This window comes from Vigna unguiculata, chromosome 1 (genome assembly GCF_004118075.2).
Source record: "Vigna unguiculata cultivar IT97K-499-35 chromosome 1, ASM411807v1, whole genome shotgun sequence".
NCBI classification, from domain to species: Eukaryota; Viridiplantae; Streptophyta; class Magnoliopsida; order Fabales; family Fabaceae; genus Vigna; species Vigna unguiculata.
Window position 1 is genome coordinate 23,208,250 of NC_040279.1, and position 17,511 is coordinate 23,225,760.

General features: G+C 30.9%; 1 protein-coding gene across 1 annotated transcript; it reads left to right on the top strand.

The window, feature by feature from the left end:
• The first annotated feature begins 192 nt into the window (after window positions 1-192).
• LOC114174559 (syntaxin-22-like) lies at window positions 193-2,789 on the top strand. The gene is made up of 7 exons (XM_028059397.1): window positions 193-476; window positions 548-641; window positions 1,089-1,228; window positions 1,555-1,623; window positions 1,777-1,934; window positions 2,022-2,122; window positions 2,422-2,789. The coding sequence occupies exons 1-7, from the start codon at window positions 304-306 to the stop codon at window positions 2,485-2,487; spliced, it is 801 nt and encodes a 266-aa protein (XP_027915198.1). The 5' UTR covers window positions 193-303; the 3' UTR covers window positions 2,488-2,789.
• Window positions 2,790-17,511: the final 14,722 nt, after the last annotated feature.

The following is a 17,511-nucleotide window of genomic DNA, read 5'->3' on the forward strand; positions in this document are numbered from 1 at the left end:
AATTCCAACATTTTTTTTCTTCGAATAAAATCACATAATGAGTGCTTATTTTAATTTTAAAATTTGATTTTATGGTCGAAACAAAGACAGACAAAAGGGGGAGTGGGGTCTGTGCAATGTTACTCGTCACTTTTGAGTCATGCTGCCACTTTTCAATTGGTTCGGTAATAATTAAACTAAATTAAATTGAAATTCAAACTCAAATTCTGAACTTAAACCGAAACCATTCCTCTCTGGGTCTTCAAGCAATTGACTTTTGCTTCAAATTTCATAACCGAAGTGGAGGATCTCATTCCATCTTCCATGAGTTTTCAAGACATCCAAGGTGGACCCCACCCTCCATCTCGCCGGAACCAGTCACCGGCGCAGGCCGTTGCCGCCGGAATATTCCAGATCAACACTTCCGTTGCCACTTTCCGGCGACTCGTCGATGCCGTCGGAACCGTTAAAGACACTCCCGAACACCGTCAGAAGCTGTACCGTCACGTTACCCCCACTTATTTAGTTTTTTTTTTTTTGTGTGTTTTCACAGTGGTTTGTTTGGTAGGCACAATACGAGGCAGAGGATTTTGCAACAGGTGAAGGATACTTCAGCTAAGCTCAAATCCTTGAGTGAATCTGATCGTGGTGCTAATTCCAATGTAGGCTTCTCTTTTCTTGTTATTTTTTATGTAATTTTTGTTTTTTCTTTCTTTTTCTTTTATTTGATGCTTCAAATGTGGGACTTTGAATTTTGATTACCCGCAATTGATCATACCCCGGTTATGCTTCCTGGTTTCGCTATTCACTTTTCGCCTTGTATTCGATGCTCTTCCATTTTACTGTGCTTGAAAAAACTACGAAGATTTTCATTTGAATTCTCTCACAATGTGAATATTTTCATGTTCTTATGTAATCATGATCATTTGTTACGTATGTATGTTGACTCTACTAGTAATTATTTCATTCCACTTGCGGGTAATTTCGAATTGGTTAACTAATGATTTTTACAGTGAGAGTGTTTCAAAATTAAATCAGCTAGAACTGAATCTGTGTAAAAAGGAAAAAAGTTTGGATAGATAACCCTCCTTGTTCTTTTTGAAACCCAGGCTAGTCAGAAAATTAAAGATGCCAAGCTTGCTAGAGATTTTCAAACGACATTGCAAGAGTTTCAGAAAGTACAACAGCTTGCTTCTGAGCGAGAATCTGCTTACACCCCTGCCTCCGCCTCTTCTACTTTACCAATAAGGTCAATGAATCTACTTGTATGATTTTTTCAGAAACACTTCTGAAAGGAAAAAAATAAGAAGTAAAATAGAAATTAGCTTCTCTAAACTGAAATTAGCGCAGAAACACAATTTTTTTTCTCTGTTTTTCTTTTTAACTTGTTCATAAGTTAATTTTAGTTTATAAAGAAGTGGTGTTTCTTTATTTTTATCCTTCTTATTTTTCTTTCTTAGAAGTGTTTATGACGAAAGGTATATATATAATTGTAAAAATGACTTCTATACTGTTGAAACCTAATTTCCTTTTTTCCCTTGTGATTTGAGGTCTTTTTAATTTCTGTGTAAGCAGCTCTGGCTCTGGTGAAGAATCGACTGGAATAGATGTCGAAAGTCAACCTTTTATTAGAGAACAGAAGAGGTGAGTCAGCAACATTTCAGCTGGTTCACTGGACCGATTGAACTCAATAATATTTAATCTTTATCTTACCGTTATAGGCAGGCTTATTCAACTCTCGATTGAAATGTAATTTTTCATGGTTTGATTTAATTGATCATTGAAATAAAACTGTAGGCAAGAGATACTTCTATTGGATAATGAAATATCATTCAACGAGGCCATGATTGGTGAAAGAGAACAGGGAATTAGAGAGGTAGAAGAGCAAATTGGACAAGCAAATGAAATATTCAAGGACCTTGCTGTTCTTGTTCATGATCAGGGAGTTGTTATTGGTAAATAAGATTACCATGTTAGTTGCTTATTGTTGCCAAAACATTTAGTTATTCTAGTAGTTCATATTTTATGCATAATTATGGCAGATGACATTCAATCAAATATTGATGCTTCTGCTGGTGCAACAACCCAAGCTAGGGTCCAGCTAGCCAAGGCTTCCAAAAGTGTGAAATCCAGAACCTCATGGGTGAGTCAAAAAGATCTTATCGTACTAATGCTTGAGTTTTGTCTTTATAAACATTAAAATATGATGCCGTTCATTTCATGTTTTACATTTGGAATTTATTTTTCAGAAATAGTTTCTTATTTCTTACTAATGGCATTGCTCAGTGCACACTACCCTTACATGTTAACATCTCTGCACGTAAAAAATATTCCCAGTATCATACCAGCACGCAACATTATTCTTTAATGCTATTATGTTATTACACTTGTACATCATTCTTATGTTATTTGACTACTCATATAATACTCCTTTCTTTACAGTGTTGGTGGGTGCTTGTAATTGTTGTTGTTGTGCTGGTCATATTACTTATTGTCCTCATTCTTTAGTGTGCAAGTGCATACAACTGGGACAGATTTTTTGTTCCGTATTTGGTGTGTTTTGAGGTGTGAAGAGTGTTTTGACCAAAGGAAAGTGTTGGAAGGTACAGCAATGGAGTTTGATATATTGATTGCATCTGCAGCTGGAAGTTGGAAGAAGCTAGTGAGGTAAAGTGATTTTATTAAGAAATATTGTCCTTTGTAATATTGACCAGTGCATGAATACACAAGGAAAAAAATAAGAAAGAAAACTCAAGAACAATCACAAGCTGTGTATGATAAGGAACAAATGAACTTCTTTACTCATAAAATAAGTCTTTGTTTTCTTTCTTTAATATTTGTGGAAAGTTAATATCTTATTAAATCGATACCAATAATCGTGGATGCAACTATGCAAAACAAATAAGGAAAATAAACCACATTAACTGGAAGCAAATCTCCCCCCCCCCCAAAAAAAAAGCAAAACACGGGTGTTCTAAAAAGTAAATTTGATCTAATTAGGATTTATTACTGATGCCTCAACAAAATTGGCATCCATCGAAACATTACTATCTCGTGAGAAAAAGAAAGAGCGATACAATAAGGAGGAGACAACGGTTATGTAAGTGTCATAACAAACTGCATACGTGGTCAAAGACAACGGTTGGATGGCAACGGGTTCATTTTGTCCCAATATCTAAATTAAAAATTCATTTTTTCATTTCAATAATAGATGATTATGAAATTTTTGTTTCATTTCTATTTCATTTGGGAAACAATTATATCATACTGTTTATTTACTACTCTAAATATTAATTAAATATATTTTGATAAAAAAGAATAATTATAACAAAAGAAAAACATAATATTAAGTATTTAATATAAAAAGATACACAACTTTTTTTATATTAAATATTAAGAAAGAAATTATGAAAGTAATATTATCAAATAAAAATATAAAAAATATTTAGATAAATGCCAAATAATTATAAAAGTGAGTAAAAGATTATTATTAGAAATAAGTTACGAATTTAATTATTAAAAGAAAATTAATACAAGTCTTTATTATTCTTACTCAAAATTATATTTTATTAATTTGAGATTTTTCATCAATTGAGATGAATCAAAGAATATTACGAGAACGTGTTTATTTTGTCATTTTAAGTGAGAAAGGAGAATAAGATTCGTTTAAAATATGTTCGTTCTTATTTCTTAGCATTTTCTGTCCCCCAAACCTTATTTGTAGGAGATGAACCCTGAAGTTCTTGAATTCGATAATTCCTATTAATTACCCTTAATTTGATTCTACAAATTTCGATAAATATATCATTCATAGTTTATTTATATCTCTTTAATTTATTTTCAACAATAAAATCTTAATATTTCTAATTAACTTACACTCTCCTCCAAGTTAGTAAAAAGATATCAATGCTCAAAAGGTTGTCTTGGTAGATCCTTCAATAAAATTTAAATAAGTTGGTGATTCATTAAGGTAAAAATTATACAAATCTGTGATAAAGTGTTCATTGAACTCAACATGCTTCATTCAATCTTGTAAGAGTGTGAATTATGAACAGTAACTGCTAAGACTCCAAATACCCATTGAGCTATTAATCTAAACTCAACTTCATCATTGTTGCAGGGAAACAAAATATTGTATTTTGATCCTTCACGTAATAAAGTTACTCCGATGAAAGTGTGCAATATCCTAAGATTAAGAATACAAAAGTTTCGCACATTTATACAGAAAAAACTAAATACGCACAGCTTAATATGAAAGAGCTATCATAGATGGTATACATTCAACTTTCTTAATGATGATCTTTTAGCAAAGTTATCTTTGTATGGATCTTCATGGAGATGACAATTATTATATAATCTTCCATATAAATAATCTTTATGTCCTTGATCACACAATTTGTTAAGAATTGGGCTTTAAGCATAATTCAACTCCACAAAACCGACTTGTAAAGTAAGGTTTGCATCCCAGTATGAAATTGTCTTATCTCTAGTCGATATATGACTTCCAACACCTCCTCACGCCGAAGTATATACATTCATGCGTGAGACTAGAATTAATGGGTGATTCATTAGGAGTCTGATAACAAGAGGAACATAATGTCCAAGAAATCTCGTTAGGATAGGCTTTATAAATAATGACTCTAATACTATATTCGAAGTGAAATTTATGTCTAACTTAACCCCACAAAACCGGCTTGTAAGGTAAAGCTTGTACCCCGTTTCCAACACAATCCTCTAAATCTTCACACAGACATATCCTTGTTATGCTTTGTTTGAGAGAGATCATTGTCTTGACATAGAGGGTTGAATTTCCCTCTTAATAATCTTGTTGTAAAATTATATAAATAGTGTAAAAATATTTTATAGATATATTTCATTTTTTTTAATTATGTTGTTCGCACTTGAAGTTGATTTTAGGATTCTTACATTCATCTTCAAAATGTTTTTGAAAAAAATTTATTTCTATGTATTTAGAAGATAACTAATTGAAGGTTGTTTGTTATGTCTATATTCAATTTGTGCAAGAATTATCTTTTCCAGAAAAGTGTTGTTTTTAAAGTGTAAAAGACAAACTTGAATTATGTTGCAACTTACCTTATATATCATTAAGAAAGTGATAGACTAATAAGAATATAATAAAGATGAGATAAATGTTCTAATATATGATGATCACATTACTAAACTAAACACAAATTAAAAGGTTTTGGGGGACTGATTCGGACCATACAAATATTTGGTTTAGTTTGCACAATATAGTTTTTCGTCTAAATCTCAATTAAAAAATAAAAATTATACTTTGACTCCCATTTTTTTACTTTCATCTTTTACTCTCTGACATGGTTTAGTATGAACCATTGATTCTTTCAAAGAAAAATATAGTAGCACATTAATCAATGACTGTCATGTCAAAAAAAAGAGAGTCTTAGTAACATGTCCATTAAAAAATGTGATTTATAAATCTAACAAAGATAATGGCAAGTCCACGTTAGCTACAACTGATAAAAGACCCAAATAGCGGTTAACTTTGTCATAAAGAAAATATTTAAGAATAATCTAACTCATTGTTTATAAATCTGTTAGCTATCACTTGCATCCTAAGTTAGAGAAGTAGAATAAGTTCAAAAGGAAAGGGATTGAACTTTTACAAAATATTTGTCATTTTCTTCCGAAAGAGAATCTATGAGTTTCTTTTAATCAATTAAATGAAGGAATTATCCATATTTTGTAATGCTCTAATGAAATTTACAAGTACAACAAAATATAAAAAAAATAAGAAGCAAAGAAGAAAAATGCTAAATTATTAACTTAGTTAATTAACTAATTTCAAGAGCAACAAAAAGAAAAAGAAAAATACACGGCATGACACAAAGTCTTGAACCTTACAAGATATGTTACCGTAGTTTGTTAAACCCTATAACAAGTGCACCTTAATCTTTGGAATAACAAATGAAAACAACAACGAAAAGATTTGAAACATGATAACTTGGAGGTGATAATAATAACACATCTTTTAGCCCAATATTCATTTGTTAACTACGAGTTTAACTTACCAATACAAAAAATTTTGGAATTACCGACAAAATTTTACTGATGAATGTATTTCTATCGATAAATTCAAATTATTGATAGAATTTTATCGACGAATGTATTTTTTGTTGATAAATTTGAATTATCAACAAAAACATTCGTCAATAATTGCATAACATAAAATCTGTCAATAAAATTCATTGCAGAAATTTTTTTGTCCAAAACTCATCTTAAGAGGGTGCGTTAAAATTAGAAGAGAAGAAAAAAAGATGAGAAGAAGAAGAGAAGAAGAAGAAGAAGAAAAGAAGGAAGAGGAAGAGGAAGAGGAAAAGGAGGAGGAGACGCTGGATGCGCATTGATGGTGAGGCGGTGACACGATGGCAGCACGATAGTTGTACAATAGTGGTGTAACAAAGACACATTGGTGGAACGACGAGGGTGATTGAAGAGAAAGAGAAAAAAGAGGAAGAAAGAAGAAAAAGTGAGAGAATGAGGTGGGGAAGGAGAAGGAAGAGGAGGAATCAGCAACGACGACAATGGCAATGGCATGACGAATTTTCCAAGATGAAGTGGAGAAGGTTTTGGAAGAAAAAAAATGAAAATATAAACCATAGAAAGAAGAAGAAGGAGGGAGAAGGAAGAAGATGAAAAATTCGCATTATTTACAAACGAATTTTTCAGTCAATAATTACCAACAAATTTTTTTGTCAGTAATTATTAACAAAATTTACAGATAAGAGTTTTACTGACGAATTTTTTATCATAGATAATCCATCGGTAATTTTGATTTACTGACAGAATTTGATCTTCGGTAATTAAAAGAACACATACAAGTAGTAAAAACCTTACATGCGACAAAAACTAGAAGAAGACCAAGGAAAAGGGGGCTGAAACTTAACTTACACGAACGGAGAAACTGATCAGTCCAATTTGAAGAGTTCGCCATAAGGATCACTCCTACGGTTTTAGATCTTCAATCATGTGAACAGAGGAGGAGAATCCTTAGAGAGAAGTCAGAGAACTCTAAAAAAGTGGTTTCTAGAGAGATAGTGTGTTCTAAAATAATGAAACTCGTATATAACAATTCTATTTATACCAAAACCTTTTAATATTAAAATAATTGTATCTCACTATTTTTAAACCTCTATCACCTTTGAAATGCCATTTTCTAGGGAATTACATAAGTTAAGAATAATATTTACATGTACTTTGATTAACCTTATGTTCAAATCTACAATGATTTTATATATATATATATATATATATATATATATAATTATTTTTGTATTTTATTTATAATATTCACTTAATAAAGTTATCCCATTTTTTAAAAATATAAATGAATAATATTATAAATAAAATACATACAAAATAATATTTTATATATGTATTACTCTAGATATGTACATAAGACTAAAAAAAGTGCAAGTAAATATTATTCATAGTTATCTTATATCTACATACAATAAAAGAAATTAACTACATCAAACTATCTATATATTTGTCTATCGTGCTCCTTTGTATACTACATATAACTAAGAGCAATTTCAAAAGATAAACTCCTATATACCTAAAATCTAATCTATAATGTGAATACACTAGGTACATGTGATCTTTTGGAAGATGTTTGAAACTCTTTTGATATATTTCTATGTATTAGTGAGTCATTTATATAATCTATTGGTGGATCAAACTTATAATCAACATGTGCATATTGGGCTAAAAGATATTTTATTGGTACTTCCTAAGCTGGTGTGAGTCATGTACCTCAAAATCATCAATTGGTGGATCATATAGGAAACAAACTAATGTTGTGTTCACTTGTGGGGGAGTAATTGTTCAGAGAGAATGGTGACGATGGATTAGGGGGTGACATTTGCATTCGTTTATGTGGATTTGAGAGCGAGGAAAGGTGATGATTTGCAGGATACCCAAATTTTTCAATCCCACTTAAATTGAGGTCATTTGAGGGGGATACATGTATAAATACATTGTTTCTTTTCCATGGTGGTGAAGGATGGAGGCAAATGTCCTCCATGGATTTCGTGGTCGAAGATAACAAGAAGAAACACATTTCATTCATGGAGAAGCAAAAGGATTTGATTCCCATGAAGTGAAACCGATCCATGAGAGTGAGCTGAAGAGGGATCTGATCCCATTAAAATAGAATTGATCCATGAGTTAATTTGTGTGTAAGGGATTGATTCCCATGAGTGTTGAAACCATTTCATGATAGAAATGTGAGAGTGGATTTGATCCCCATCTGTCGGAATCGATCCATGGCAATTTAAAATACATGTATCTCAATTTTTGGATATGGAAACTTACCCTTTTCATTATATTTACATGTGGACTGTTTCATGCACTGAATCCAAACATGTATTTTTTTTTTCACTAAAAAATAATTTCAAATAATTGGTTCCATCAACATTAGTGTCTCACTTTGAATTTTCTTCTTTACTTAACTAGATTACAAGAGAATGTTAATGCATGGAAACTTATTTTCTTGGGTTCAAAAATCAGTTGCAAGACCCGGGAAAATTAATTAATTAAATAATTAATTAATTAATAAATGCGGGAGGAAGGCGTCTTTATAACGTTAATTTTTGTATAATGTGATGTGGAAAAGTACTAGCTCAAGTGGTTGATAGTACTTGATTGTGTGAGAGGACTTGGGTTCGAGTCCTAGGTATGCCAATTTTGTGTTGTTGTTTTATGATTTATTTTAATAATATGTAAGAGTGTGGAATTTGAAATGTAAACATATGTTGATTGTGTATATCACCAAATGGGATTTGGTATACTGGTTGTGCTCGCGAAGTGTTTTCTTGTGTGGTTGAATACTCGTCTAGGCAAGGTTGGATGTGGTTTTGGGCAAATTGGTGGCTCGCCCAGGCGAGAGCCTAAGTGAGATAACGTACTATGGGCACTGTTTAAACCTCGCTCAGGCGAGGTGAGCTAGCCTAAGCGAGGCGGAAGGCTTAGCTTGGGTGAGAGGTCCCTAACTTAAGCGAGTTTATGTGATTTACTATGTTTCTATGTGCTTGTGAGTGTGTTTGGTTATTATACCATGGTTAGGTTGTATTTGCATGTGATGTGGTGGGTGGGCTTGAAGGACTAAGTCCATTAGGGGTCTGGGATGTGCTCGGTGGTTGGACACATGATGGGCATGGAACTGGTTGAGTTCCCGTCGGCTACTAATGGGCGATGAGTCCTTAGTATGGTGATTGCATGTGTCGGGCGCACGATGGGCAAGGAACTGTGATGTTCTCGTCGGCTACTATCGGGCGAGGAGTCCATAGTATGATGATTGCGTGCGTGCCAGGATCCAAGTGTGAGACTTGGATGTTTTACTACAAACGAGGAGTCTGTAGGGCATGACTATGAGCGGGATAGGCTCATAGGGTTGGACCACGAATGAGTCAGTTTCGTTGGAGCACAGGGAAGTCCCAAGACCTAGTTCATGCATATGACTCATGAAGGACTATGAGGTCATGGTTGAGTGATTTGGAAATTATGAGTTTTGTACTTATATTGTTTTGGGTGGGGAAGCATATTTACTTCACATATATCTGTTTATGTTTTATTGTGCATAGCTCACCCTATCTATGTGTGTGTGGCGATGATCGGATAACTTGTTATCCAGGAGCAGATGATGTGACAGGTGGGCCAAGAGACACTTAGACGCGGAGCGAGGGCTAGCAGGGGGATAATTTTGTATAGATGTACATTTTTAGCTTTGAGGAAACTATGTAATCCCTTTGGGAGTTTTTGATTTTTAATTCGGTTTATGAATTATGAACTCTTGGATTTATGGATTTTTAATTTTAAAGTTTTAAATTTCCCGTGTTTTGGGAAATAGTTTATATTAAATGCAACACTTGTTGGATTTCAAATTTTTTATTTATTTAATATCAGTAATATTCCTTAGGGATGTTATATCAGTTATCTTATTTTAGTAAGTTGAAAATTATTTCAATTCTTGGTTAGATGAATAGACCATAATTTGAAAATTCTAGCTTTTAAAATTACTCTTACAAAAAAATTAATATCTCAAATTTCTAAATTATTTACCAAAGCAATTATTCATTACATATTTTTATTATTTTTTATTACAATAATTATTTTTTTGTAATTTATTCATTTAAATATTTTTATAAAATAAATTTAACTCATCTTAATATAATTTTATATTACTTTCAACATCAAGGGCAATATGGTAATTTTACTTTTTTTCATTTAAACTTTTTTTTTTAATTTATTGCATCACTCAAATCACTTACAAACTTTATCTCTAAATCCTCTCACTTTCACCCTTAAATCTACTCAAAAAAATAACACAGACTTCACCCTTTAATCCACTCTAATCCATCTTCTTCCTCTCTCAAATTATTCTTCACAAGTGAACACACCCTAAAGGTAGGTGTGTAAAAGTAAGTTGTACACTAATTATTTGAAACATGAGACTAGTAAGACCCAATAGAAACTCCTATGTCACCTTTATATGTAATTAACCTTGTTTATGTTGGAAATATTTTATTATAATTTAAAAAATAAATAATTAAAATAAAAAATTCTACTGTTACTGAAGTTTTTATAGACCTTTAATTTATGGGTTAATGGTTTTTATGGCTAACGGCTATATTCTTATTACTATTTACTTCTTTTGTTTCCATTTTCTACCTATAAATACCACCTAAGTGCATGGGGAAAGACAACAACAAAGACAACAAATATTAGAGTTTTCTCTGAAATGTTCTTCTTTTCTTCTCTATATTATCTTTAAGACAATGGTGGTCATAAGGTTCGGAGATCCTTCGCTGGTTGTTGTATCTTGGGAGAGAAACGCATATGATTTGAAACACATATGAGTGTGTATTTGTTTAGTCCTGTGCAGTAGGGGTGTTTTCTCTCTAAGGATAGCGTTATGCGTGCCTCAACCCAAGATATTTCTACTCCTTACCTTTTATCTTTTATTTATTATTATTATTATAATTGTTGATCTCTGATTAATATTCATTATTTTATATATTGTCTTAGTATTATTATTGCTCTAATTATTATTATTATATTATTTCATATTTTTATTATTATTAGTATTATTTGAGTAATCATTTTCTAACATTCTTAGAGAGAAAAATTATTATCTTGTTATTTCTTTTTTTGATTACTCATCTGTATTCATTTCTAAAATTAGAAACAATATAGAGTTAAAGACTGAAAACACATTTTATGAACTAATGTGTTTGTTATGGTTATAATTAAATCAGTGTCAACTAAGCCTAAAAATTTGTGTGTACAATTGTTGTTATTTCTATTGATAACAATAAATGAAATTATGGATAAATGAAATTCCTAATCATTGAATAATATTTTGTGATGTTTATAGCTAATGTTTTTGTTTTATATTAATTTATGCTTTAATATTGTCTATTCTTACCATTGATAAAGATGTTCTATATCATGTATATATTTTAAGTGTTTTGTATGAAAATGATTATAAAATAATTTGTCTTACTAAAACTACTATTGTGTTATGGAAAAAAAATATCTTGATATCTATATGAAAAGAAAAATGATCGATAATAAATATAATCTTTATCAAATTTATGAATTTAAAATTATTGTTTATGACATGAAATTAAAATTAATTATTTTAATTGATATCATGTTTAAGATCATGTAAATGCTGATAAAAGAAGAAATCTTCATATCAAAAATTGAATGGATGGTCAAGTAAAAACTAAACTTGTCTTCCAAAAATTATTTAAAAAAAAAACAAGAAGAGTTTTTCATGTTTCTGAATTTATAAACTTTCTTGTGCTCAACAAGGTTATAAAGTGGTTTCCAAGTACAATAAGATTACTATTTCTAGACATTGTTTTTTGGTTGGTAAATGATATACTTGTGATGATTTGTTTGAGTTAAGTGTTTTTATCTAGTAATAAAATATTTATAAGTTTTCTTTGATTATTACAAAATGTTAAGTTGTGATTTATGACATGCTAATATTATAATTGTTGAGAAGTTGAGAAATTTTGGTTAGAGACCATTCAAATTATAAAATTTTGAGGTGCAAAATTAATTAAATAGAGAAATGATGATACATGTCTTTATAAATGAGTTTTTTGTGTGAAACTCATGGTATTATTCATTATGTAACATCTTCATATAGTGTATGGTGTTAATATAATGGTGCAGTGAAAGAAAAAAAAATGCTTTGATATGATAAATGTTATTCTACAAGTTCTAGGTTATGTAACATTATATTAGTGAAATTTTATATCTTGCTTACCATATTTTGAACACAAAAGATTGTGATAAAACTTTTTATGAGTTATGAAAGAAAAAAGAACCACATTAAAAATATTTCAAAGTGTGGGGGTGTCTTGCAATGGTTAATATACCTGTTAATAAACAAATCTTGGTTATATATTATAAAGTGAATGAATATATACCTCACTGTATTGCCATCTAGTGTAATATTATTTGTGTTTCTTATATTATGGCAATATGTCCAATTTCTTGAGATTATTGAATGATATTTTTAATGTAAATTGGATATTGATTTTGGTGACGCAAAATCACCTATTGGTTATGGCTATGTTTTAACCTTGGATGGAGGTGCACTATCATGGAAATATGTTAAAAAGTTGTTGTTCTATAATGATCTACTGTGCAAGCATAAATTATTTTTTTGTCCAATGCATCCTGACAATCAAATTATTATATTTAAAGTTTTTAGTAAAAATGTCAATGAAATTGAAAAATTGACATATGAGAATGAGAGACAAATATATTAGAAACTTAATTACTCATGATATTATCTCTCTTGACTTTGTCAGGTTAGAAAGAAATGTTGCAGATCTGCTTATCAAAGGGTTGATGCATCAACAACAAGTATTTGAGTCGTCGAGGGGAATGAGACTATAGCCCATAAATTAATTGCAAAAATGGACACCCATCTCTACATGAATGGCGATCCCATGGAATGGAGTTCAATGGGTAACAACGAAGTTGTTGTTGACTAAAGTACACCGAATAATTTGATTAAATTTTATGTCTCATTCCTATGGCGAGGTGTACTATAAATTGTGACAATAATAAGGTTGAGGTATGTGCATTATCATGCTTATTTTATAAAATACCTCTTAATAAACCCAATGGTTGAGGTATGTGCCTTATTATGCTTATTTTATAAAATACCTCTTAATAAACCCAATGACAATTATTGTAGGGGTGTGAGTCACAAACCACCCTTTGAGGGTTTACCTAGTGAGTGTGATGGTGGGGCCACCATTATGAGACATGGGCAAGTCTCTAAGTGACACTCATGAAACAAGATACATGCACAAGGTCGTAACGTGTACCCACTGATTAGAACCTATAATGAACACCGATATTGTATGTGTTATTTACTAAAACCCGACCACAGGGGATGTAGTTCAAGACAATCAAGTCTCTGTATTTTCTCGGGTGGAAGTTTATAAGCACTAGGTGTAAGGGTCAGACCCGGAAGGGTCCTTACACTGAACTACAATATTTTGTTTTAAAAGATAATATATTTGTTTTATTTTATTTTTTAAATTATGTGGGGGATTGTTGGAAATATTTTATTATAATTTAAAAAATTAAAAATAAAAATTAAAAATTCTACTGTTACTGAAGTTTTTATAGACTTTTAATTTATGGATTAATGGTTTTTATGGCTAACTGTTATATTCTTATTACTATTTACTTCTTTGTCTCCATTTTCTACCTATAAATACCACCTAGGTGCATGGGGAAAGACACAACAACAAAGACAACAAATATTAGAGTTTTCTCTAAAATGTTCTTCTTTTCTTCTCTATATTATCTTTAAGACAATGGTGTTCATAAGGTTCGGAGATCCTTCGCTACACTCGATCGATCTGACGGGTTGTTGTATCTTAGGAGAGAAACGCATATGATTTGAAACACATATGAGTGTGTATTTGTTTAGCCCTGTGCAGTAGGGGCGTTTTCTCTCTAAGGATAGCGCTATGCGTGCCTCAACTCAGGATATTTCTACTCCTTATCTTTTATTTTTTATTTATTATTATTATTATTATTATAATTGTTGATCTCTGATTAATATTCATTGTTTTATATATTGTCTTAGTATTATTATTGCTCTAATTATTATGTATTACTTTGTATTACTCCAACAAATATATGTATAATATATTATGTAGTACTTTGTATATAGTTGCTTACCAATAACATTAACAAACCATGCTCTTTTTCGGGTTGCAGGCCTTTGTTCATCTACTTGCAACTCAATCTCCTCATTTTCTTCCTCTTCATTTTCAGAATATGAATGTGATGTAGTTGGTATTGTTGGTTCAGATACATGAAATGATTGATATGGTGGCTGAGAATTAGATTGAGGCGCAATTGGGGGCTGGCTAGTTGAAGATATCCTCACTTTCAAGGTTCTTGAAAATAAATTGGTTAGATATTCCTAAAACTGAATATAAAATCAAATTGATATATACAAAATCTAATGTAAAACATATTATATACATAATACTTATTCATGAAATATGATAAAACAAATTACTTGGCTGAGGTGCAGATGGAGCTGGAGGGCAAACATATTTAGGATCTTGTTGAATACTTGCTTGAGATGCAGATGGAAGTGGAGGGGAAAATGAAAATATAGGACCTTGTTGGATATTTACTTGAGGTGTAATTGGGGTTGGAATTTGTACTTCAAGTCTTGGAGGTTGAGTACTAGGTAGTGAAGAATGAGTACTCACTCCAGTTTTTAACTTAGACTTACTTGAGGTTGAAAAGTTCATCTTCAAGTCTCCTGACAACAGATAAAAATTGATAAAGTTAGAAAAATAACTTAAGTCTATTTAGACCACATGCTAAAGAAATCGGACCAAAATGGGTATGCTTCAACTTTGATGCATTTAGTTGGATAACTTGGGTATGCATTTAATTACGAAACTATGGTAAGATTTAGATCAAACAGTTTTATTTTGTTCAGCAAACATCGCATATCTTCATCTATACCTACATTAACCCAAAGATTCATGTCATAAATTTGTGTCTGATGTATGTCATGATGTTGCAATTCAGACGAGGTTTATAAATATATACAAGTTCACAGAATGGTAATTAAAGGAATAGGGGTTGAACCAATTCAACCCCTTTGGTGTGTTAGGAACCCTAGTATGTGCAACACAATTCATTAAGCCTAATTGCATTCTTCCTCTGTCATGAAATGTAAGGAAAACAGTAAAAAGAAGATACTCAATGAAACCTTTTCTTTTACTTCTAGCAAAATAGATACATAAGTCAAAATATATCTTATAGCTGTGTAGGAGTCTTTGAAAAAGCTATTGTTGTATGATGAGTGATTATAGTTGTTAAGGAATATTAAATTTTTTCGTATATTTATGCAGTTCTTGATTTCAATTAATCTGCTTTGAGCTGGTTTATTGATAGATTAAGACTATAATCAATGTTTATGTTGGGATCTTAGGTGTTTGAATCGAGTGTTTTATAGGAAGGTGAGAAATGTTGAACACTGAATGTATTATAGTGTATTGTATATGATGAAGGAATGCATTATTAAATTCAAAATCGTAGGTTGGCTTTGTATCCATACAAATAAAACAATAATCACACCCACAATTTGCATGTTCAACATGGGTGGTTAGACAACTAATCAATTATTTTACCGAATTGAAACAAACTGAAATAGAATGAATAACAACAAAATAGCCTTTAAGAATTGATCCAATTTGAGAGGCTTGATCGTTATGTCTACAACTTGAAATCTCCTATCATTATGTTTGTTTTTCCAATGAAAAAATTGATTCTTGAATGCTTGTATATTTTCGATCATTTATCTATAACGCAAAATTGTGACTGCTACTTGCTCAAAAGGTCTCCTAACTTAAAATGATAACATAAAGCTAAGAAACTACTCAATCTCTAAAATCTACTTAAAACTCAGAATTACACTATCTGAGACCTAAAACACAAGCTAAACTAAGCTAAAACAAGCTAGAATTACCAAACTAGTAAATGGAAATGTTATGCAACTATCTTGACACCAACTAAATGATACATGAAGGTAAAAAAAACTGAGCTAAAAGTGAAAAACAACAAGAACTATGAAACCAATATGCACATAACCATAAAATGCACTAAATCAGTAAACTAGTTCTATCCTTATACTTAAATGACTTAAAATGAAGGCTCAAGCTATCTACAGCTAAGATTCACTATCAAAGCAAGTCTAAGAAGAAAAAGAGTATTACAAACCATGCTAGTTACTGAAAACAATAGAATTAAAAACTTACTATGAAAATCTGAAAAGAAAAATTCCATGCTACTCTCAAAACAACAAAATAACTATGTTAGCAAATGTAAATTCATCAAAGCATCCTATTATAACAGTTATTTATTCTAAAAAACAAGAAAGACAGAATTTAACCATGCACCTAAAATAATACTGCAGGAAGAAATTAAAATGAAAAGAAAATTTTAACTAGTAAACTAATTTTGAACTAGCTACACGATTGTAAATCAACAACATACAGCTACCTGCAATTACAACAACTGGATAGAATTTAGAACAGGAAGAAAACACATAACAGAATTTAAAACCAGAATGTAGAACAACTTCAAAACAAATATGATAAAAAAATCAAATACAACTATCTGCAATTACAGAAAAATCATAACAACTAAAAATAAAGAGAAAATGTTAGTGATGTTGGTTAAGAAAACTAGAAAGAAAAATAAATGCAAACATTTAGAATTTTAAGACCTCGCCCCCACACTTAAAGTGACATTGTTCTTAATATGGCAAGGGAGTCTGACCTTTTTAGATTTCATTTGTTATTTACACAAAGAAACCAAAAATACCTGAAACAATAAGGTTCAAATCCTAAATTTGATGAAAGAATGATATTGGAGACACAAAGAAAACATGAAGCGACTTGACAAAGATATAAATCAAAAATAAAACACAAAGACTTCAGCTGAGAAATCTCCAACATTTAAACTACATTAGATGAGGTGCACCAGACCCTTGCAGTAGTGCAAGGACAATGCTTGAAGGCCTCAATAGCAAGCTATTGCAATTGACTAGCACCAGACTATGTCAGTATGTCCATCTTATATTATTCTTTTTTTCCAGATTTTGGTATGATAATTTTTTTAATATAAAATCATAAGCTATACATAGACTAAGCCTATTAAGGAAGTGACATAATTACTGAATGAGATTGATGATCAACTGCATGTGTAACTACATGTTCCCATGTAGAAGATTTATTGGTTGACATTTTCTTCTTGGTTGATATTTTCTTCATCTTTCAGTGGTCTTCAAATAAGATAAACACATCAAATTAAACAATGAAGGATTATAGTTTAAAATGAATTAGTAAAATGACTCAACAATGGAAAAAAGAAAAAAAAACCTTGCTAGTTGTATATTTCCATCATCGTTAGAAAATA

Excerpts from the sequence above, each read along its gene's own strand:
- LOC114174559 (XM_028059397.1), top strand. The coding sequence starts at position 304 with ATGAGTTTTCAAGACATCCAAGGTGGACCCCACCCTCCATCTCGCCGG. Across the intron at positions 477-547 it reads CCCGAACACCGTCAGAAGCT|GCACAATACGAGGCAGAGGA; the intron begins GTACCGTCACGT and ends TTTGTTTGGTAG. Across the intron at positions 642-1,088 it reads ATCGTGGTGCTAATTCCAAT|GCTAGTCAGAAAATTAAAGA; the intron begins GTAGGCTTCTCT and ends TTTGAAACCCAG.